This window comes from Podarcis cretensis (genome assembly GCF_951804945.1).
Source record: "Podarcis cretensis genome assembly, chromosome: 2".
Taxonomy (NCBI): domain Eukaryota; kingdom Metazoa; phylum Chordata; class Lepidosauria; order Squamata; family Lacertidae; genus Podarcis; species Podarcis cretensis.
The window spans coordinates 36,157,998-36,181,913 of NC_137171.1; the positions used below are offsets into that span (position 1 = coordinate 36,157,998).

At 41.5% G+C, this 23,916-nt stretch overlaps 1 protein-coding gene and 2 long non-coding RNA genes across 6 annotated transcripts in view; 2 read left to right on the top strand and 1 right to left on the bottom strand.

Annotated features, from left to right (window-relative positions):
* PRPSAP1 (phosphoribosyl pyrophosphate synthetase associated protein 1) overlaps window positions 1-16,302 on the bottom strand; it is a 20,243-nt gene extending 3,941 nt beyond the window's left edge. Inside the window, exons 1-10 of one of the 4 annotated variants that reach the window (XM_079966161.1) lie at window positions 16,158-16,302; window positions 14,740-14,851; window positions 12,017-12,069; window positions 10,640-10,706; window positions 7,557-7,729; window positions 5,994-6,109; window positions 5,353-5,408; window positions 3,651-3,796; window positions 2,886-2,956; window positions 1,725-1,871 (exon numbers count right to left, since the gene is read on the bottom strand). In XM_079966161.1, coding sequence (XP_079822287.1) covers window positions 1,725-1,871; window positions 2,886-2,956; window positions 3,651-3,796; window positions 5,353-5,408; window positions 5,994-6,109; window positions 7,557-7,729; window positions 10,640-10,706; window positions 12,017-12,069; window positions 14,740-14,822 — 912 coding nt within the window. In that variant the 5' untranslated portion in view covers window positions 14,823-14,851; window positions 16,158-16,302. Of the gene's footprint in view, window positions 1-1,724; window positions 1,872-2,885; window positions 2,957-3,650; window positions 3,797-5,352; window positions 5,409-5,993; window positions 6,110-7,556; window positions 7,730-10,639; window positions 10,707-12,016; window positions 12,070-14,739; window positions 15,987-16,157 lie in introns of those variants that run through there. The other 3 variants (XM_079966160.1, XM_079966162.1, XM_079966159.1) reach the window with 3 other exon arrangements.
* On the top strand, window positions 10,982-14,404 carry LOC307210441. Its single transcript, XR_013836004.1, has 2 exons — window positions 10,982-11,086; window positions 14,264-14,404. It is a non-coding gene; the product is annotated as an uncharacterized lncRNA (long non-coding RNA).
* Window positions 16,303-16,386: 84 nt separating the features above from the next.
* On the top strand, window positions 16,387-23,623 carry LOC307210422. The gene is made up of 4 exons (XR_013835983.1): window positions 16,387-16,557; window positions 18,706-18,786; window positions 21,873-22,044; window positions 23,503-23,623. It is a non-coding gene; the product is annotated as an uncharacterized lncRNA (long non-coding RNA).
* Window positions 23,624-23,916: the final 293 nt, after the last annotated feature.

Here is a 23,916-nt window from a genome sequence, read left to right on the forward strand (position 1 = left end):
ATGATTCACAGGATCTAACTTTTGAAAAATAAAATCCAACCAGAAGTTCCTTGATGGGTCACCAAACACACACAGTGTGCATTTGCATTTAAATTCCTTAATGGAAATAGAGGTTGCAGCCAAAGTTTTGAGATTGTGTAAGGTATTTGCATTTGATGCCCCGCAATAGTTGAAGGTGTCATTAATATAATTATTGCAAGAACCACAAAGAAAACTATAAAGCTGCAAGAGAACAGGGCAGCTGGTAGTAAGGAGCACAGGAGAGGCAGCTGAAAGCAACACCTGGCGCCTCTGCTCCTCAGAAACAGCTGCTGCTGCCTGAACTGCTTGAGATAAACAGATGGGCCAGAGAAAGGAGGGTTGTGAGTGAGCAAGCAAGCTGAAACACTAGTTCTAGTATGAAGTGTCAAGTAATAAGCTCAGCAGCACCCACTCACTGAAAAAGCAACAATTCACCTGGACCAAAGGTAGCTGGGGCATTCAATGCTTGTCTGCCTAAATTTCAAACCTAGGATTTAAGACAAATCTAGCAGTACAGCTGCAGTTTTATTTAAATAGTGCTAAAATCCTAGAAAGACACTTAGACCTACAGTTTCCCATAATATCTGGTCATGGGGAAAGCATATTGAATGGTGTTCAACTAAGTTTTACTCAGAGTAGACCCCCTGAAATGAGTGGCTAAGTTAGGTCCATTCATTTCAGTAGGTGTAATCTGAGTACAACTCAGTGTTTTGCATAGATGGGCACTGTGTTAATGGCTCTCGACTGTAAACCTCTAGGCCAGAAGACAAAATGCACCACAAGTATTGCCACTGTAGCAATCTGCTGCATTTTCCTGCTTGGAAAAATGCAGCCACATCGATGCAGCTTCAAGTTTCCACAAGCAGTAAGACAAGGAGGAAGGAGGCACTACAGCACAGCATTCCTCTTGGTGGGAAAAATGTTATGGTCTGAAGCAGGGGTCAGCAACCTTTTTCAGCCGTGGGCCAGTCCACTGTCCCTTAGACCATGTGGTGGGCCAGACTATTTTTTTTCCTTTTATTGGGGGGAGAAATATGAACGAATTCCTATGTACCATAAATAACCCAGAGATGCATTGTAAATAAAAGCACACATTCTACCCATGTAAAAACATGCCAATTCCTGGACCGTCCGCGGGCCGGACTGAGAAGGCCTTAGGTTGCCTACCCCTGGTCTGAAGTATGAGATTACTGAGACAGGCAGCCACCACAGCACAGCTCTGTGTTTCTGTAGTCAGAAAACATTTAAGTGCTGAGCTATAGTAGTGGAAGAATGGGAATCCCTGTTTGTAAGGTTCTTGTTTAAACCAGCCATTCTTTTTCTTGGAGTAATGAACCAGTAGCATTTGGTTTCAATCTCAGCAAAACTCTTTAACTCCAGTTAGTTTACCATCTACTGAAAAATATATGCTGCAGCAGGGCAGGGGGCTAGTCCTCAAGATGTTGTACTACAATTCCTGTCATTCCTGAAAATGGATCATTCTGCATGGGGCTGATGGGAATCCTAGTCCAGCAACAGCTAGATTCATGCAGAAGCCAACTGATGCTGTGTGTTTATATATTCAGAATGTGCAACAGTCTTGTACTCCATATACAAATCTGTCAACTTATTGATCAATCTAAATCCATCATTTGCTATTTAAAACAACACTAATACACAAATAAGAGGGAATCTTGCCCATAGAGCAATATACCAAGACTTGCCTCATCAATTGATGACTCTTCAATTAGACGTGGAGCATCAGCAGACAAAAGCCCATGAGTTGCCATGATGAAGATCTTATAAGCACCACGCTCTTTCAGGATTTCTGCAGCTGCCACAAAGCTTTCCACATCATCAATGATGTCATCCTGAGAAGCAAAACACATCCCAGTTAAATCTGGAAGTTATTAGCAAGCACAAACTGCTCCACTGTCCCACAAGCCGTATGTAACCACTTTGGCAAATCTGGAATAATTTGAAGATGCTTCAGTGTCTAACCTAAAGTTACATATGAACTTTTGGTACATTGCCAATAAGGATTTCAGTAGCTGGTATTTATACCAGCATGGTATGAGTCTGCTTCCTGGACAGGGCTAAGTTCCTATAATGAGCACATGACAGGCACAAACTTTCCAAAGATTTATGAAGGAGTGCTGTTTGGAAAATATACATGAAAATGCTTCTTTGGGCAAAGATATATTTGAAAATACAAAAATGGCTTTAGTTAGCTCTCTCTCAAGGAGAGGTACAGAATGCAAGCTGCCCATGCTCCTGGTTACAAACTCAAGAAGTGTATTGTGGAAAGGCAGGCACTAGGAAGCTAGTCACACAGGTTACACAAAATGTACTGGTTTGGCACAAGGCCCTGTCAATTTTGTTGACTGTTTGAGAAACCAGAATAGGGACCTTTGGGTAGGAGGTTCTGAAAAGCTTGTTCATATGAGTTCTATGACACAGTGGCAACATGCACACTATACAAGCTTGGATAGGCCAGGATGTCTAGTCTTGCATCTTAAAACAATCATCCCTCCAAATGGAAAGGCTACCGTACCCAGACTTTTGTCCAGGAAGTTAGCAATGAACCCCAAAGCTTCACTCAGTGAGGTGTCACTGTCTATCAGAGTTAGATTTTCTTTCCAGATAGAACACTAACAGGAATTTATACCACAGCCTCATAAGACCATTTAATACTGGAGGATAGCTACCTTATTTAATTAGTAGAAAAAAAGTGAAACCAGACAATACAATGTGACTGTTTAGTTTTCCTGCATGGCTTCTAGCCCAGTCCTGAAATCCCAACTGCATCCAGGCATAAATATTTGAGATGTAATGAAACCTAGGGAAAAAATCCCATTTGTCATCATGGCCTTTTAGTTCCTTACCACAATGATGGCAATTCTACCTCCAACATCTCCAACTACTGTTATTGGTGGCTTCTCTTTGGCCATCATAACTAAGGAATAAAAAACCCAACATCAGAATCACAGCTTCATTGTAATATGCATATTCATCTTTCATGCTTTGTATGAAAGAGACCTCATAGTGGACATTTTGTTTCACTTAAATGAAAGACAGTTCAAATAGCTGTTATTATTACTGAACATAAACAAACCTTGTCACATTTAAGCAATTCTGAATGAACTGTGTTGAGGCACAAAAATTATGTCTCACAGCACTGATTTCAGCCACCCTTTAAAAGGTCATCTTTAGATACTCCTCAAAGGGGAGGGGAGGAGGAGGGGTGGTGGTGGTGGTGGTGAAACTTACTGGTATTTAGCATTTTACTTTTTGAAATATAGCAACCCTATTTGAGCATATGCTCAGCCCAGGTTTTCAGGACCAGTCCTTTCACACACAAATCACAAATCACCCAGTTTTCATTTTAGAAAGTTAATGCGGGGAGAGAGACTTCTGGTGTTGCCATTAAACAACTGATTGCAGATTACTGTATTCCTGGATGTGTGCATGACCTCTGATTTAAAAGCAACTTAATTTTGCTTGGTTCCTTATCTCCCTTTAGATAGCTACAAATTATTATATGTGCAGAGTTTGTTTCCTCAGCAGAGAATTCAGATGGCTCTTACGTTGAAATGCCTTGCACATCAAACCAAAGGAAAATAAAAGTAAAGAAAAATGCAACAACATACAGGGTAGCTCCAGACCAGTGTGCAGAGTAGTATTTTTTACTGTTGGAGGAGAGTGGCGTCCATCATCCATGTCTTGCTCTGTGCACTGAGCCTCCCCATGGATAACCGCTAGCCCTAGCCGTAGCCGCTCTGCGTAAGACTGGGCCCTACATAAAAGCAACAAGATATTAGTGGGGTGAAATATATTCACTTTTGAAAAGTCCTCTGCTTTAGCTCATTTCCATGTGCTTCATTTAAACAGGATTCAGCTTGGGAAAGGAGTTTGCTTTTTCAACTAACAATAAGTAGTTAATGCTTAAGAATGTTGCTTTTCACTACTGTTTTTCAATTTCCTTTTAACAAAATGGACTCCATGCACAATCACCTTCTGCCACTTTAATACGAAAAGCAGATGCTATTTATTTTGGAAGTGTGTCAAACACTTCCAAAACATGATGCTCCTTTCCTCTATCTCTGTAATAACTTCAAATGTTGAACTGAAGATATAACCTAGGTCTGGATTAATCTAAATAGCTGTGCTGGCGGAAGCCAGGGCAACAAGTACCACTAACACAATGGGGCTCACCCCACCCCACACTCAGATCAGCCCTGGAAGGTTGGAAAATTCCTCCAGAACAGCATGCAGGAGAGGGGAGACCATTCCATCTGGAAAACAGAAATCCCTGTGCTGATGGGAGTGATCTCCTTAGCATTACTTTACACTCCACTCAAAAGGGAAAAGAGGAAAGTGTCTCAAAGTGATCAACTGTTCAAAGTATTCCAGAAACAGTGTCTCCAAAGGTTCAAAAATATTTGTATTGGTATTCACTGGAAGCTGATGTAATTGAACAAGAAGGATCAGTACACACAAACTGTTTTTCTACTGGCATGGATGGACTGATCCCAAGCCTTAAAAAAAAAAAAAAAAAAAAAACAACTCAAGAAAAACCCCTAAGCAGTTTACATACATTCTTGGTTTCCTTCATATGGTCTATAGGGACACACCAGAATAGTCACATAAGAGTAACACAGCTAAGTTATTGAATGGTAAAAAGATATAGGAAGGGATGAAGACTGTGCATGCATCAACTGTCACTCCATTTTGATTTTTAAAAAGAGAATTACCACTTCAATTCAGGAAAACTAAGGGAGACCTGTCAGTTGTTCTTGAGCTAGATACTGAATAAAGCTCTCCAAATATAGGTGGTGGTCCAGAAATGCATTGGGCTATGCATCTTTTAAACACTCTATCTGCCACACTGATGCAGTTTTCCAGTGGCCATCCTATATTAAAAAACTGCCCTGGGTTCATGCCTATTAAATTATATTGAGAAGATCTTTTCCCACACTTTCCTTCCACAGATGAACTTTTTGCAGCTCAGAGGGGGATGAATTTATCATATATCTTTAAAATCTATTTCAGGGTTTCTCGCTGGTGTTTTAAGGTATGCAGTTGAAGAATATGAAGAAGAGCATTTCAGCATTTCCCACAAGTTCTTGGTGCATCTCCTTGCTATACTTCTGTTAAAAAGAAACTGTTTCCTAGCAGAGCCTGTCACTTTCTCCAGCAAGAGAGAAAACAGAAACCAATCACCTTTTGATTTTCTTTTCCCAATTCCTCACATATCAACCATTTAATCTCTAGTGCTAAGGCATCTTTAAACATTGCCTGTACAAGCTGATTTTGTAGGGTTTATTCACATCAAAATTAAACTGTATTTACCTCTTAGCAGCATCAGGACTCTTTGCTACAATTACTGCATTTCTGTAATCAGGAATCTGGAGCACATTGAAACCATGGTGAGACATTAAAAGCAGTTAAACTCTGACACAGAATGAATTAGGTTTTTTAAATAAATAAATAAAATTGCTCTTTTGTTACATAGGGTGACAGCTGAGAGCAGTGCTATCATCATTCTCAAAACACTGGGAGACATTCAACTAAAATTGGCTTTTAAATAGTTCTACACAGTTTTTACTTTCATTGCTGCAGGATGTTTAAGTAATTAGACCCCATCCATATATATATATTTGACTAGCCTTAGCTCAGGGCCACACTAAAACATGAAACCATGGATTCATTAACAACCACCACAAGCATGTAGAGGCAAAGTCAGAAGAAAATCTATGAAGAAAATTACCCCCAGTATTAACCAAGCTATCAGCAAATGCTTCCCAACATGCCAAGCAGCTTGCACTTTTAGCAAGGAGGCTGTTAAGATATATTACTGGGATCCCCTTTAACAGCAAAGATTAGTTGCCTATAGCAAGCATAAGCAATATACAGGTCTAAAAAAGACCAGCACTAAACAGTGTTCTAATCAAGCTGAGATTATAACTATTGATGGATCAAAGTAACTTCACCTCTTCTTGTATATACTGAAGCAAGAAAGGGGAAGCCCTCAGGTTATCAACAGGAAAGCTGAAAAATCCCTGGATTTCTTTTTGATGAAGATCCATAGTTATGATGTGTGTCAAGCCTATAAAAAAGAAAGAACATACGTTACACCAGGGTGCTAACTGCCAGCCTAGGGGCCTGATGCACACCCAACCCACCCTCGCAAGACCTCACTAAATCTGACAGCAAGAGCTGATGGGGGAAAGAAAGTAAAGTTGACATGGTTCTGAGGTGGGTGAAATGGTGTAATCTTCTTTCCTTTCACACCCCACTGCCCAGTGGCCTAATGCAGATGAATGGATCAGCTGAGAAGAGGGAACATGTGCAAAGTCTGTGTGCAAGCGAGGTAACCAGCTCCCTTTCAGCCACTTCCACTCTGGGGTTTAGCAAAGGTTGAATGTGACCCTCAGGCAAAAAAAAGGTTGGTCCATTAAACTCACTTAAGAAGTGCAGTAGGGTATCAGTCACATTGATGTACCCAGGTAACATGGGTTTAAAGCACTTCTGCTCAAAGAGGTAGTCTGCAGACCAGTGCTGGTTCACTAGTCATTGGCTGCCAGTCCATGGTGGCTCCATCACAGCCAAGGTTGGGCAGGATGCTTCAGGAACTAAATATGGCACCAGTCCCTGGCACATGACGAGGAGGGTAGGGCTTGCCAGCCCACCACATCACATAGTTTGAGAAACAGTGGTTTAAAGAATCTCATTCATAAATTTTACTCCTAACAGGTAACTGATCTCTTGGGTTTGGGTAACCCATCATGATTATTGCCACACACATTCTGCATTATAGGTAACAGGGACCATTGAACCTTAGATGGATGTACCGGATGTTGACTCACAACGGACTTTGGCACTGAAACAGTAGTAACACGTAGAGCAAGAACAAGACTAAAAAACCCCCCACTGCTTTATGCCAATGTTTTTGTGCAATATTTAAAACAGGGCTTTTTTTTTTTTAAAAAAAGAGCCAGACAGAGTTTCATCCAAGGTTCAGTAGGCCCCAGACAACAGTCCTCCTGTGAACTTTGTTACTTTAGTGGTCACCTTTGCTGCTCCAGCCTTCGCAAACTTATGTCTCTCAAAAAGAGGCCTGGTCTCCTACCCAGTGAGCAAAGCCAGGAATTTTAAGGATTCCATTTCTATTTCACCCTTCGTCTAAGAAAAATCATATATGTATGTTTTTTACCCTCTATTTTATCCTAACAAACACCCTGTGAGAAAGGTGTGGTGAAATTCAACCACTTTTTCAAGGGCACCAAAAGAGTTTCTTGTTATATAAAATCAAACTACTAGTTTGAGGGTAGCTATTTCTAGTTTTTTCCTGAATAGAAATCACTGTTAGTATTAGAAATGCCATCCTAAATATGTGGCTTGTTTTAGGATTATTTTTGGCTGTTCTTTCTGCAAAAAAAGAAATGTATTCTTATAGCAGGAAGGTCTCTCTCTGCAAAAACAGCCACTCACTTCTTCAGGGTCAGATCTATTGTGAGAGGTAAAATCTTGCTGCTTCTGGTCAGCTCACTCACCTGCTTTGGCTAACATGGAAGCAAGGAGTTTGCAGACGATAGAGCCTCTCTTCCTCATCTTGCTTTGTTTGCTGTAGGGGAAGTAGGGAATTACCCCAATGATATTTTTGGCACAGGACGTCCTCAGTGCATAAGCCATGATTAACAGTTCCATCACCGCAGTGTTCACATCTCTGAAATTGTTCAAAAATATTAATCAATAATCCATCTGCCAGTCAAATTCTAGAAACAGCTTCTTCTAAGAAGAAGACGACAATGTCAGCCAAAATAATGTCACCAGATTTTAAAAAATCATTTATTTCATTTCTTAGACCACAGCAAACAAAGTCATTTTTTAACCTAAACGAAAAGTTTTCAAAGTAATATTCACAGAATCTCTGGGGTTTTGCAGAAACTTGCCAGGGGTTTCTGAATGCAAATATCAGAAATGGTGGAGACACTGCCCAGTAAACAGCTTGTGCACCGTTACTAATCTTATTTCTTTATTCCATAAAATATAGCTTGGTTTTTTTGCAAACAACCTCAAAGCAGTTTACAAAAATGACATTATCCATAAAAACTCAGTTAAACACAACTATTTTAACGTTTAACCAAATAATTAAAATCAATGATAAGCTGAAAGCCAGATTAAAATGCATGTCAACTGCAGAGCTTGTAGCCAGGGCTGCTGCAACAAACAGCTGTGCAACCCTTTGGGAGGCAAAGGCACGAGAGGGCATCAGGAGGGAGGGAAGGAAAGAGGGACAGAGGCCAGTGTTGCCCGCGGCACCCCTGAGCGTCATTCAAGGCACCCCAGGGTGCCACGGCACACTGGTTGAAAACCACTGCACTAAAAGATCAATTCCTTCCAAATAGAGGGTATTGTGGCATCTGTGGCAGTGTTAATGTTCACCATGTCAACATGTATCAAAAGTTCCTTTGCACCAGCTATAGCTCTTTCCTTTTTACATAGTGCCTGACAGACCCATTGATCACCAGTTTCAAAAAAGAATGTGTGTGTGTGTGTGGGGGGATGTTAGAAGTAGCCTTTTGCAACAAGGAGCTAAACAGTGTTGGCCGAAGATGAAAAGGCCTAAACATGCCTAATCACTTGCTGAAGGTATTATGGGAACTTTGGACCTGGAAGCACTCTAGGGGCACACTCTCTGAAGCACAGTGAACATTCAAGCTGCAACCCTTCTTTCATCTGCACTTGGCGTTCCACCAGATTTGGACCACAGTCTTTCCTGATCGTCTGAGATGATACCCTTAGGAGTCTTTTGGCTCTCAAAGACATGTGACTGATTAAGTCTGTGTTTTAGCCAGCTGCTCTCATTTCTTCCACTGTAAGCTTTCCCTCGGAAAATTAAACCCCCATTTATCTTGACACATTTGCCAACGTTCTCCAAATTGGTTTGTTCTGCCTCCTATCTCCACCACACTGCACTGTTTATATACACAAAAAAGCTTTGTTCACCATCAAGGAAGTAGCCAAGAATTACATAAAACCACTCCATCCCCCAAGCAATTAAGACAAAAAGTTAACAGTGCACAATTTCCCCCTTCTGTGGCTTAAGGTGGCAGAGGCTAAGGAAGGACAGTCATTGTTTCCTAGAACTATGCATTTCACAAGCTATCAACTTATGCAGATGATTTTAAACTAAGATTCATAATGACCAAGTAGGAACAACAACAGCCCCAATACTTTAGGCACATTTACATGTTAAGAAAATAGGCCTAGGTTAAAACTGTTCAGAAGTCTCAAGGCAGGAAAAACGGTGAATGGGAGAGAGAAAGAATGCAATGTCTTCCCAGCACCATAGATATACAGTACTTACACGAATCTAATGCACCACTGAATCTAAAGCGCTCCTCGATTTTCAAAACTTTGAAATAAAAACAGTATTTGCCGCCAAATGTAAATCTGCCATCAAATCTAATGAGCACCCTAATTTTTGTGATGTAATTTGGCCCAAAAAGGTGCCCATTACATTTGAGAAAATACGGTACATGGTAGGATACCAACTATGTTACTCCTATCTAGTCTTACTCACCATTCATGCCTACTGCAGTGCTGGTTCAAGAGCCATCATCCCAGCCCCATAACTCGCCTCATCATCTGGGGCATTAAGCTCTTACCAGACAGAGAGGTTTGTGTGAACTAAAACAGAATAGTTCTTTTTTTATTCTTTAAGGCTATTTCTGCACCCCAAGCTACTAACCTAGATATGTGCAGGCAAGCAAGCTACACCATATCTGGGAGGCAGGAAGAAGGAAATCTGCTTTTATAAATTGATTTGAAAGGGTGCCTTATACATATACATCAGAGCTGTTGAGTCGCAGCTTTGCTGTGATTCAGACCTTCCCAACACCACAAACTTAAACAGCACCCATGAACTGCCCTTGCTGCTCCTTGGGTATTATTATTGATTAAATTTCTATCCTGCCCTTGCTCCCAAAGTTGACCAGGGCAGGTTATCTGCATAGCAGATAAAGAGAGTGGCAGTTGAGGCACTCCACATGGAGAAAGGATAAAACTAAATACCAGGCAAGATAGGATCATTTTTTGAAGCTACAGCACACAGCCAGAATGGCAGGGAACTCCTGGGCAGATGCGCTGTAACTAAACAGCACTAAAGGCTATCAAGCAGGCACAATACTGGCAAGAGGCATTTTATTATAGAGTTCTGCTATAAAGATTAATCTAGTTAAAGGAGCAAGAACCTTAAAAAAAAAAAGAGGATCCCAAAATAGCAAGGAAATGGAAGAGTAACTAATACAGTCTTCAGGAGAGCTTTGCAGGCTGAGGAATTGCATTGGGTTTCATTTACTGTCACTTTTAAGTGCCACATTAAGGTGTCGGATTTAAAGTCCACACTGTTGGTGTAAAAGATTAACTAGCATTAATAACATCATAGGCTCTCTTGTTAACGATGGTGAATGGGTAGTAGGGATGGCAGAAGTATATTTACACATATAAATAGAGAGGAAAGACTCCAGAACAAATCCACTCAACCAGAGTTCCCACATATCCAAGGATGTGGGTTTATAAAATTCAGAATTCAATCCACACATACGCACACAAAACTCCCACAAACCCTCACCTGGGTATTGTCTGAATAATGAACACATCCTGACCTCGAACAGATTCTTTTATTTCAACCCTTGTTTCTGTAAAGGAAGCACAGATATTTGAAAATAATCCTTGCAAATTAGCCTACTGGTACCTACGTATAAGCAACATGGCTGGAATGGGGTGGGTGGGTTTAAAGACTTAACAACAACAACTTTATTACTGTTGTAGACCAGCATAAAGACTTCACAAAATTAAAGTATTAAAATGCTTTCCAAGTGTCTATTTGAGATAATGGATCTTTAGAGTCTGTCTGATAGCTTAAGCCTGCCTGGTGTATTGCAGTGTTTTTAATCTTTCTTTTTTCTTTTAGCCTTCCTAGGGTTCATGTTGCATTCTAAAGCAGTTCACAATTTAAAGCTGGCTGGAGGAATATCCGTGTTGTGATCAGTGGACAGGGGCATGCGGTTTAGATGTGGTGAGCGTGGGAAGGGATTACTAGTGCATCCAAACAGGTGGGAGGACAGCAAGTCCTACCCTGCCAAGCCATTCCCACCACCGTCCATCAACGCAACTTGTCCAAAACTCTTCCAAACCATTCCACCTAAGCTCTGCCAATGGATGCCCCTCCTCATCAGCTGAAAGAACAAAGTTAATCATCCATGTTGAAAGGCAGTATACCTTTTTGGAAACCAGGTGCTGGGGACAAACAGGGAAATACTGTTGTCCTCATGCCCTGCTCATTATGTATTTTTAATCTTTGTTGGAAGCCGCCCAGAGTGGTTGGGGAAACCCAGCCATATGGGTGGGGTACAAATAATAAAATAATAATAATAATAATAATAATAATAATAATAATAATTAGCCTCCCAGAGACGTTTGGTTGGCCAAAGCTGGAAACACAGTAATAGGCAAGATAGGGGCAAGGGACTTGCCCAAGGTCACAAAACTAGGTACAAGAGGCGGAATCTGAACACAACTATCACTCCACAGTGGTACAAATGTGGTTCCGGGAATGAAAAAATGTGTGTGGGGGGGGGCAATGTTTGCCACCTAGAGCTCCTTAGAGGAAAGGTGGGGTATAAATGTAATTTAAAAAACAGTTCTTTTTGCAAGGGTAAAAAAAGCACAATAAGTCTTTAAAACACATATTGAATAGGTTTGTCAAAGGCTCACTCAGCCATTGACAAACAAGTCTTAGCAATTTTATTTACGTGTTGTGGAAACAGCTAGAAAATCAAAGGGCTCACCTCTGGGTTCTGAAAATAGGAGAATAGTCATTGGGAAAATGGCCTTGGGACTTTAAAAAAATGATAATTTCCCCCATGGTTTTTTTTTTCCAATTTTGGAATGTCTATAGTCTGTTCTTCAGTAAATGCTCTAGAAGAAAAAGAAAAACCTGACTTGCCTCCATTGGTTTCCTGATATACCACAGATTTTCCGAGCTCAGCACCAAGTCGCCTAGAAAGAGAGACACACATAGAGAGAGATTTTCAACAATAGCTTACTAACATAGGATTTCTCACCATGCAATTCTAGAACAGCAAAGCTAAACTCAGCACTAAAAGACAGGGCTTTCTGACAAACTGCTGCCTGCCACAACAAAGTTTCAATCCTGCTTGTTGGTCAGAACAACACTCCTGAAGCAACTATTATCACAGTAAGAGCAAACACACATATCCAAGTGGCTTAGGATATCTACCCTGAGTTTTACAGCTAGTTTAAGTAGAATTTTAAAACTAAAGCCAGGGCTGCAGGATTCTTAAAGCAAATTTCCCACTAAAAAGAAGGGACTGAAAAGCATTTCAGTCTGCATAACCTGGTCTAACTCTTCCCAGGATACTGGAACTTACATAATTCTGGCATTAGAAATTTAACTGGGGGAAACTGAAGTAGGCCTCAGGTGGCTCAAACGTTCTAGGAACAAAGAGAGATACTAAGGTATACAGGTAGAAAATTTATTCAGTTGTCTTCTAGTTGTCCCACCAGCAGGGGAAGTTCAACAGATGGTGACATGGGATAGGACCTTATTGGTGGTGCTATCCCAATTATGGAATGCTTTCCTTCTAGAAGTACTATTAATGCCAACATTGCTGACAAGGGCAGAACTAGGTTATGATCCATCTGTTTGCTTGGCCATTTATGGGATGTTCTGTTGCTGCTATTGATGTGCTGGAATTTTTATTCCTACTCTTTTTTTGTTATGTTGTAACTCTCCCTAGGATGAAGAGATGAAGGACAAGTTATATACATCTTAAATAAATTTAAAAGAACCAGCCATTAATTAGAAGTCATCACTAAGCAAATATTTTAGCAAGCATATATGCATTATTTACAAGATAAGCAGTTACTTAATATAGTACATTTCAACTTCACAGGCTCTTTCAAGTTACACTGAAAAGCTATTTATGCTTCAAGATATAATCAGAGATTTGTTGGAACATAAACATCAAACCAAAAGCCAGTTAGCTTATTTGTTTTTGATATTTCACACAACACATTAGAAGGCTACCCCTTTAATCAGCTTTACGGTTTCTTTTTCATAGCCTCTGTGGCATATACTGCTCCTAAACCTTTCTGAGACAGGGAAAAGAATCAGCACACATTTCTGAGCTTTGGACAAATCCAAAATAGAAGGTTAAGGTTCATAAGCTTTCCAGGTTGTCAGTTTTTCATTTTCAAAAAGTATAATGAGATTATTATTATTATAAATATAGAATAAGAGGCTAACTAAATTATGCTTTACTGCTGTTTAAAAGGTCACAGATTTGGAGCACAGTTATCCTGAAAGTGAGAACAGCAACACAGAAAATGTCTTTTTTTTCACTCTAAGTACCCTTGGGATGCTAACTGGACTAACCAAAGGGGTTTGCCCAACTTCTTTGGGGGATCTCCAATGTTGTGCCAGTGAATATAACGGAATTCCTTTTCCTCACCTCCCTGCCACACCCATCTTAACAGGTGTCCACCTGCTCCACAGGGTTCCCCAACCGTCCAGAGCGGATTTGGGAGGATTTGGGGGCAGGGGAGAGAAGGGGAAGTTCCACCGCACAAACAGATGTCAGCTGTGCAAATGGGTTGCCATAGGATACCATCTTTTGGATTGAAATAACGCTTGATCTGCAGAAACCAGACCACAAATGCTTTCACCAGTAATGGGTATATTTCTTATTCTGGCATTTGTGATACCCAACAAATATTTGTTTCCCAGTTGGTGCATGGCTTCAGAAGCAGAGGCTTTCCCCTGTAGTCACAATGACTACTTTGCCTCCACAGTCAGAGGCAATATGCTTCTGAATACCAGTTGCTGGAAACCACAGAAGGAGAGTGTGTTGTTGTGCTCATGTTCTTCTTATGGGCTTCTAGTTGGCCACTGTGATAAGAGGATGCTGAACTAGATGAGCCACAGGCCTGTTCCAGTAAATCTATTATGTTAGTACTGTACTGCTAAACTTCAGAGGCACTCCAAAGCAGAGACCCTTCTTACTTCTTCCAACTGTCTGCAAAATTCAGACCAACATCAGACACAAGGCAATACCCCTCTCCCAAATCAGGGAGAGACAGGGTTGATGGAAGAGCAGCTTTTAGCTGTCCATCAATACCAGACAAATATTGCAGACCTACAAACAAAAGGGTAATTATTATTTTGTTTCAGTTTCAAATTCTCCAACCTACAGGAGATAAGGTAGTTAACAGTGTACTACGAGGAAAAATGGTCAAGATTCCCAAATAAAATATGGCTATACCACATAAAACAGTTGAAAACTACAAACTCTCTTTAATAAAGCAACAAATGTGCACACATTGTTTATAATACATCACAAATGCTTACTTTACAAAAGCCTCAGTAAAACTCAATTTAAAATATTTAAATCTGAATAAATTGTCGCTTAAAGCCCCAACCTTTTAAAGTGAAAATAAAGAGTCTTAAAAATTGGGCTCACCAAAAGTAATGCTAAGCACTTGGGTGGGTCACGCATTCTTGAAGTAGGCTGAAGTGAAATATGTAAACTCAGGCATGTGGCAAAAAGCCTATTTTAGGAAATATGGCTTACTTTCCAGTTCATATACTGTTTAATTGCAACTCATGAATACAGGAGAACAAGATGCATAAAAACGTGAGACACTCACTCAGTGATTTTCTTCGCCAGCTCTGTGCAGGCTGCTGTGGAGTTTGCCGAGAAGACCCGGTAGCCACTTCTGGCTGCGTTCATTGCCAAGGAATCATGCAAACCCCTTGGAGCTCGAGGGTGAGAAAACACAGATCTATAAGGTAACAGCAATTTCCTTGGCATCCTCCTCTTCAGCCTCAAGACTACCAGATCAGGTTTGGAGGGGGGGGGAGGAAAGCAGTTTACAAGCAAGATCTTCCCCAACCCAATTATTACAGCAGACCAGAATTATTACAACCACCAAAAAAGGAGTACGTATTTCAAAGAAGTTAAGAAGCCCAACAAGTCAGATCAGTGTTACTGGTCTTTACATGCCCCCTTAAAATACTCATATAGAAGAGGAGATACTATTTGCATAAACAGGTCAAGCCCCTAAGAACTAGCATGCAGAAAGCTTAGTGTGAGGGTTGAAATTTAAAAGCAAAGTAAGTATGCAATGCAAAAAATGAGAGGAAGGGCAACAAGGAGTACAACAACGAAACTTGTTTACATACAAGAAGCAAGGTGGGGTAGGCAGACTCGGGAAAGAGGGTTTCTCAAGACAACAGGAGTAGTGGCGGAGAGAGGGCTTGGCCACACACGCGGCCAGCACCAGAGAAAAGTTGCACTGGAAGTAGGCAGGGCAAAGTCTTCCTGGGAGATATGGGGCAGAGGAAGCAGGGAACACCTTACTTTAATATTAGCAATTAAAAAAAGGAGGAGGCGAGTGCCTTCCCGAGGAATGAAAGGGAATCAGAGGCGTGGAGCTACGAGACGGGAACTTTCGGAATAAGGAGAAGCGGATTTTGAAAGGGGGTGAGGGGTCGGTTGGGTGGAATATGGAAAATGATGAAGGTGCAGAAGGATCAAACCTTCTCAGGCCACCCAGAGGAGACTTGGCTGGGGTGGGCAGCTGGAAGGGACGGGGGGGGGAGGTAGGGGGTCTAAAAATGAGGGGGGAGGGGCTGTGAGAGTGGAAATGGAGTAAGGGGGAGAATGGGGGGGGAGTGAGACGAGGGCGGATTTAGCAGAACTGCGAGGCGGTTAAAGATGCAGGAGGAGGGCAGCTCCAGGCACCGCTGCGGCTTAGGCGCCCACACGCTCGACTCTCTTGCAGCTACTGGTCCCTTCCTCGTCGGGACTCTTTCGGGCCCGCTCGCTCTCCAGCCCCCCAACCCAAGCGAAGAGTCAACTCCACCAGTATGCCCGGTCATAGAGACGCCGCCCTAGAGCGCCACCTCCTGCTCTCGGCGGCCATTTTGCGCAAGCAAGGCCTCTTCCCCCCTCTCTCTCTCCCGCCCGCCTGCCCGGCTGTTGAGAGAAAGATATGCAGTCCTCGCCGGTGTCACGTAGACATGTTGAGTGAGGGCAAGAGGGAAGAGCGTGCTCAATACTCACCACTTTCCCTCCCGTTCCCTCCGCTGCTTACTCGGGGATGTTTCGGTTGACTGTCTTAAAAGGGGGGGAAAGAAAAGAAATCCCACTGCCACTTAGCTGGGAAGCGCTTCACCTCTTCCTTAAGACCGTGAAGAGTTTTCCCGAAACAAAGATGGCTGCTTCCTGGAGGGAGGGGGAGAGTCCGACCAACGGCCAAGTGGGAAGTTCTAGAATGGAAGTGGGCGGAGCCATTGTCGCGTAGGGCCGGAGAGGTCGCGAGCAGAAAGCGACAGAGGAGGAGGAGGAGTGCAGAGGAAGGTTACGCTTCAGTCTCTGGGGCTGCAGTCCTGCGCTTGCTTACGTGGGAATAAGAAGACCCACGTGGAACTTGAACTCAGTGGAACTTACGCCAGAGTATACTGTACATGCATAGATTGCGCTATAAGACTTCGAGAGAGAGGGGGAATGACTTAATAAGAAACCTAGAGGCGAGAGGGAGTTGTTCGTTTAACAACTTCTATACAAAGAGTATAGAAGGGAAGGGTCTGCTATACCGTTTAACCGCCTTGAGTCCCATCAGAGGAAAATGTCAGGGGTATAAATCAATATATAATAGTAATACTTGGAGGAAGAAGTCCAGGGCCCCTGTTAACAAGAATGAGCAGGGCTGGCAAACCACATACTGAACGTTCAGCAATCTAAGGAAAAGCCCCACTTCCTCCTTTCTGCAAAACCATTAAGCCAAGGGTCTAATATTGCTGAGCTGGATCACTGTGGAGATGTTCCTTTTGCTTCCTCTTCAGTAACTCTGCTTCATAGTGGGGATTACAGCTCCATGGTGGTGTTTGGCTGCTGTTGAACAATCTAGCACTGTTTCTGCTTTAACTTATAACCCTCCATCACAGGGTTTTTAACTAGGTAGGTGAAGAGGTAAAGGACCCCTGGACGATTAAGTCCACTCAAAGGCGACTGGGGTTGCGGCACTCATCTCGCTTTCAGGCCGAGGGAGCCGGCGTTTGTCCACAGACAGCTTTCCAGGTCGTGTGGACAGCATGACTAAACCACTTCTGGTGCAACGGAACACCGTGACACAAGCCAGAGCACATGTACCTTCCTGGTGCAGCGATACCTATTTATCTACTTGCCCTGCTTTGCTTTTGAACAGCTATGTTGGCAGAAACTCTGAACAGCAACGGGAGCTCACTGTGTCACGTGGATTCGAACTGCCGACCTTCCCCGATCAGCAAGCCCAAGGGGCTCAGTGGTTTAGACCACAGTGCCACCCACATTCCTGTAGTTTTTAACTACTAGGAGGGGCCCTCACCATAACAGCTGTTCAATAAAAGACCCGAACAGCAACTTTTAATCTATTCTTTTCAGAAGGAGACTACATTGACCTTAGTCAGCTCTTAACTAATCCATGCTTGGGTGTCTCAACACAATGTAACCATCATAATAAACTGCTGCTCCAGCCTTCATTGCATTCCCAGCAATAGGACGTAACTTGAAATGGCATTAATGATTGCTCGACAAAATCAGGTAGTTTTAGTTCAGAGGCTGTTATTCTGAATTGCAAAGATAGGGTATTGTGTGTCCTGTATATTATTTCTGTACAATGCCTAGTGCATATTTGATGCAATCTAAATAATATATGATTATGAGTATGTGCCCTAAATCAGTAATTCTATAAAGGGGCAATGCAATACAGCCAAAAGTTAGATAAGATTACTGCTACTTTAATTGAGATGCTGCTTCCTTCTAGACAAAAAATACAAATAAGGTCATTAATGGATGTAGTTTTAGTATAATGGGATCTTTGTAATATTGTTTTGCAAATGGCAATTTAAACATAAGTCTCTGAGATTTGTCAGCATGTAATCATAATTTATACATGGGACATTTTAACATTTATTTACATCTTAAGTAGCATTCCATTATCTAACACTTTAAAGAGCTAGCAAACAAAGAATACCCAAAGGGTCATCCATAAACCCAAAAACCTAATGTAAGAGCACAGGGATAGTGGGAACCGGCTTGAAAGCCACCAGATTTATTTTCCCCTTCCCAAAATCAGACAACAGGATCTCACTTAGTGAGAACAATGTTTGACTGCTACATGATAGGCAGGACAGAGGTCATCCTAAAGTCTTATGTTTTACCATTGTTTCAAGCAAAGGTGATTACATATCAGACCTGATATATTTCCACTTAACCCCAAATAAAAAGCATTTAAAAATCAAACACTATAATGTCTATTGTTGTAAATGTCCGATGCATCTGGGAAATCAAGTACAAACTATTCATTTCATTTCATTTCATTGCCTGCTTGCTACTTGTTTACTGATTGCACATGTCCTGAAATATAGCCCATGGAATCTTTTCGGTGCATACTCTGTTTCTTGGTGTGTAAAATAACTCAGAGTTATCAGATAATGTCTCCTTAATCTTTCTTCTTGGGCGTGTTGGAATTGAGGCCAACGAGTTGGCTAGCCAGGACAGCAATCCACTTTAGTGTTAGGCACACAGGAATCCTATTTAGCTATTTTATCCCATCTTCAAATCTCAACAGGGGTAAATGGTGAGAGCTGTTGGAAAACCTATGTAATACAGTATTCTGTTCATCATCAAATGCATCCATGAAGACCTGCAGGTAGGAAATTGTCCTGGCTCAGCCAAGAATTTGATCCAGAGTCAATAACCAGTATTTTCTGTAGGAAAGGCCTCACCAGTATGTATATCTTGTGTTGCCATTACTTTGTAGCATGTTGTGCAAGTCTATTAATTGCTTGCCAGATGCTTTAGGAAGCTTCATTTCTAGTGGAAAGTATCTCCTGTATTTTCTCTCTGCTTTTATGAGGCCAGGCTTAACCTGGCAACAGCTTTATCGAATAATACTGATAACTTGGATGTAGCCAACATTTAAATTTCTCACCACCCTTATCCTACCCTATGTGTTATATACTGTATTACCATTCTGTTCACCATCCTGGGCTCATTTTGAAGGAAGGGTGGTATATAAACATAATAAATAAATAAATGTCAGGATTGTGGGAAATGTAAATGGTAGCTAGACCCACTAGCTTGGGGCAGTTGAATGCTGGGCCAATTTTTTATTTTTTTTAAGGATAGTTCAGCTATTCCAGGTGCTGACACTGGGCCTGTTTCTGAACAAATAAAGTGTATGCATTAACTGAATGGAAACCTAGAGATAGCTGTATGAAACATATCTAACAACCATTGTACCATTTTCCTACCAGGCTATATTACAGTTATGTTCTGTTGAAGTTTACTTCTATGCTGCTTTTTGGCCAAAAAAGGCCTCCAAGCTGGCTTACAAAGGATAATTCAAGCCAAAAAAATAATACAGCTAACATTTCAAAAGAATCTAAAACACATTCATGTTTGTGCCAGAAGGCAAAGATGTCAGAGAGAGCAGGAACAGTTCTTCCTTCTAAGGATCAGGAGTCAGGGAAGTGAGGCAGGGCTTGCCTCTTGATGGTTCCAGCAAAGTTGCTCTCCAGGAGGAAAGCAATCTGTCATTAGATAACTAAAAACACTAATGGACTGTTTGAATTCTTCCTATTTTTTCAAATTATAAGAAAATGTGCTCTCTCTATTCTCGTGCAATACAACGTTTTTTCTATAAACCTAAATACGAGTTTAAATTAATAAAGCAGTGTCAACCATTTTACTTTCCTTTAATTGCATATCATAGTCATTTGACAAGTTGTATTTGCAGTGGGACGGCCAAAGGAAGGTCTGGTGCTTTTTTTGTCTTTTAAGTACTATATTTAAATAAAATATGTCAAGGGCGGGGGGGGGGAAATGTTGCATAGACTGTAATGGAACTAAGGCGTAACATTACTATTCATATTATTGGTGGAATTCAGTGTTTTATGAAGGTGTTCAATCCATTGGTGCAAGCATTTCAACTTCCCCAATGGAACTATATTCCTTCCATGTGCTCTCCTGGGGGTTCTCCCGACCCCACAGAACCAATTTGAGGGACACCGGGGAGGACTTGTGCTGGCTCCTGCTAGCACAACAATAATACAGCCCATTATTATTAAATGTCTTTAAACTTTTTAACAGACAGAGCCAGGAAACATTTTCTTTTCTCTCTTTTTCTTTTAAAGACATCAAATATTCATTTCTGAAAAATTAAAAGCACACCACAAAAGAATCCAAAAGAGAATGAGAACATACCTTTTATCCAAATTGTGGGGAATCAACTCTTTATCTCTTGCAAAGCTACTTCTGGTCACAACTTAAGAAAGCTAGGTAAATGCCATTAATATGTGGCCTAAATCTGTGACAAAAATCATAGATAGAGCCACTGCATACTTGACAATTCTTGCTTCATAAAAGCACAGAGAAGAGAATGTGGGCTATTAAATTAGAAAAGGAATGCATAGCATGAAGGCTATGAAACTTTACTGACTGGAAATGCAGTACATTGAGAATTCAGTTACATTTTGTTTTAAAGCATATTTTGTGGCCTGTTTTTAGAAAAAGGATGTCAAGTTGTCAGATCATTTGAACAAGTAGATCACTGATACAGACCCCCTTAGTTCTTTATTTGCTCCTCATTGCACTGTCTTACAGAATTATCCGAATGCTCACAACTGAGGCTTCTTTTAAGTCCAGTATTTATGAATACTTGTATGGACTTAACTTGTTTAATGTTCTGATTCTTCTGACCTGAAAATGACTCTTAAGCCATAATAAGATTACATGGTGAAACTAGAGCAAAAAAATTACTGGCATCAGATCTGAGGCACCACTGAGAAAGAATAGTCAGTCAAAAAAGTAGAAAAGCCTCCTTGATGCCAATTAATAAGCTGAGTGAAGGAGAAAATACTACAGAAGTAAATTACGAAGTCAGAATTCTTCTAATTAAAGTTACTTTGGTGGAAAAGAATTAAGTGTATAGTTAAACCAGGAAACTGCCTCCCACAGGCGACAGTGATAGCCACAAACTTAGATGCTATAAAAGAGGGTTAGGCAAATCCTTGGGGGAGAGAGTGTCATTGATGGTTACTAAACATAATGCCTATGCTTTGCCTCCACAGTTGGAGGCAACAACGCTTTTGAATATCAGTTGGTGGAAGCCACTTGTGCTCGAATCCCGCCTGCTGGTTTCTCCCTGTTTCAGCCCCTGTGAGAATAGGATGTGGGACTAGATGGGCCATTGACCTGATCTAGCATGCTCTTGTTATGTTCTTAATGAAGTGATATTATCTTAGCTTTCAAATATGGAGTTTCAGAAAGACCCACTGCTGCAGGGCCATAGATACAGGCTCAGCACCTCCTGCTCTGTTAAGTACAATGGTACCTCGGGTTACAGATTCTTCAGGTTACAGACTCTGCTAACCCAGAAATAGTACCTCGAGTTAAGAATTTTGCTTCAGGATGAGAACAGAAATGGCATGGTGGCAGCGCAGAGGCAACGGGAGGCCCCATTAGCTAAAGTGGTACCTCAGGTTAAGAACAGTTTCAGGTTAAAAATGGACCTCCGGAACGAATTAAGTTCTTAACCCGAGGTACCACTGTACTGTCATTTCCCTGAAGGTGGCAGCTTAAAGCGATCTTTTTGATGGAAAATGTCATCAACAATGCTTGAGATGTAAGGGTTTTAAAGGATCCCTCAAAGCTAAATTTCAAGTGCAAAATCTGAGCGTCTGAAATTCACAAAGTTCAATCTGACGTGAAACGATTGCTGGTTTTTTTGAACAGGATGCCAAATGTAGAAAGACCTTGGTACCAAATGCCATGACAAAAGGGAAACCAAGATCCATAGAGAAATTATGCCTAAAACCGGTTAGTAGCTGCTTAACATCCAATAAGAAAGGTGACTGCAAGCAATAAGATGGATGGATTGTCCTGGATCTGCTCCTGTCAAGAGAAGGTCCCCCTGATCCTTTCTTTAATATGCTACTGAGGGTGAAAAAGCATTCTATGTACATTTTGAGCTTTAGTCCATAGTAGGAACTTACCATTTATCTTAGGTGGTGTACGTGTTTTCCATTTTGTCCTCACAAAAGCCTTGCTAAGTAGAATAGGCTAGGCAAGAGTGCCTGGCCCCAGGCCACCTAGTGACCATGATGTCTGAACAGGGATATATGCCTAGCTCTCCTGGTTTAAGGGATTGCCCATACTTCCACTTGCCCTGTGCCAAGAAACCATCTCAGTTGCCTGGGAAAGCCACAGCACCGTGGCAAAAGTTTCCGTTACAGGAAAGTGTGATCAGATGCCTGGTTATTCTGTTGCGTTTCTTTTAATGATGCCACCTGCTGGACTCCAAGTATAAACGCTGCTTCACTGAGATGTGTTTTACGCTCTAATTTTACATCCTTTTAAGAAGACAGTTGTGTCGAGCAGTTTTATGAAGTCCTGCCTTTCGTTTTAAAAATACATTAAAAGGAAATGTTATGGCAGCTGGGAAATCACCCATGCTGACCCCTCACAGGGGCATCTAAAGTCTTGTGTAGGGACAGATTATTGCAGGGGAAGGGACCAAATATAGCACAGAATAGGAGAGGCAGGAAACTACTACCAAAGGGGGCCCTAATGACAGTTTTGCAGAGTCAAGTGGCTGATATTGGAATTTATGAATATTCTAAATGAAATTCTATATATCCTAAATGCATTATAAGCTTACAAAATGTTAAGGTTAAGTGACTGAGTCATTAATGTGATCTGGTGCATATCGTGCAGTGCGGTCATTGGTAATAGCCAAAGACACAGGTCTGAGCGATTCTCTAGGCATGGATCTGAGCAGTTTTGCCTTTGCACTTTCCTCTGGAAAACCTACTCTTTAGTGCTAAATTGGAACAAACAGCAATCTGCAGAAAACCCGATTGCTGTTTGTTCCAATTTGGCATTAAACTGTAGGTTTCCCTGCGCTAAGCAACAAGACAAGCAGAGATGTGGATAAGCCCTAAAAAAAATTATGAGTTTGTGGGGTCTGAGACACCCTAAATTCCTGGGTCCAATAAAAGTTAGAATTAATCAAGGTTTGGGGAGTTAAACTGTGTCAAGCACTGAATCACTGGATTCAGGGCTTATGCTAAAAATACAAGCCAGGCTACCCTGGTGATCACAGAATATGAGTCGTTAGGAAAACAAATTCTGAGAATGGCTGAGCTGTTATGCAAGCAAAGAGGCAGGGAGATGGGCGATTAACAAAGTAGCTACCCTGTGCTGGACAGCTGAGGGGTGTGAGCCCCTCCTTCCTGTATAGAGGTAGTTAGCATGAGACAAAAGGCCAGAGTATTTAGGATGGTGGTTGGCAGTGATGTGCTGGCAAGAAAACTGTGACAAGCTGTAAAAAGGAGACAGAGAGCATGACTGATTTCTGTTTTAGATCCAAGGCTGCTGAACCCATGGGAGAATCAAGAGACCCTCTTGGAGTGCAATACTGGGAATGTCTCCATTGTAGGCTCAAGTTGTATATATGTGTAAATAAACCATATATCATAAAGACACCACAGTCTCCGCTTTGCCTCATTTCCAAAGGAAGTTATTTTTCAGAATAGGCTAAAAATACACACCTAAAGGCTTTGGGGTCTTTGCTGCTTTGATTCCTACTGACAAGCAGTTAAATTATCCAGGTTCAGAAGTTGCATTGAAAATATTGTTTACCAGTACCTCTCAGTGGCGTAGCGTGGGTTGTCAGCACCCGGGGCAAGGCAAGTAGTTTGCGCCCCCTAACCCGTGGATTTGCGACCCCTAACCCGTGGATTTGCCCTAACCTCAGATGTTGCGCCCGGTGCGGCCG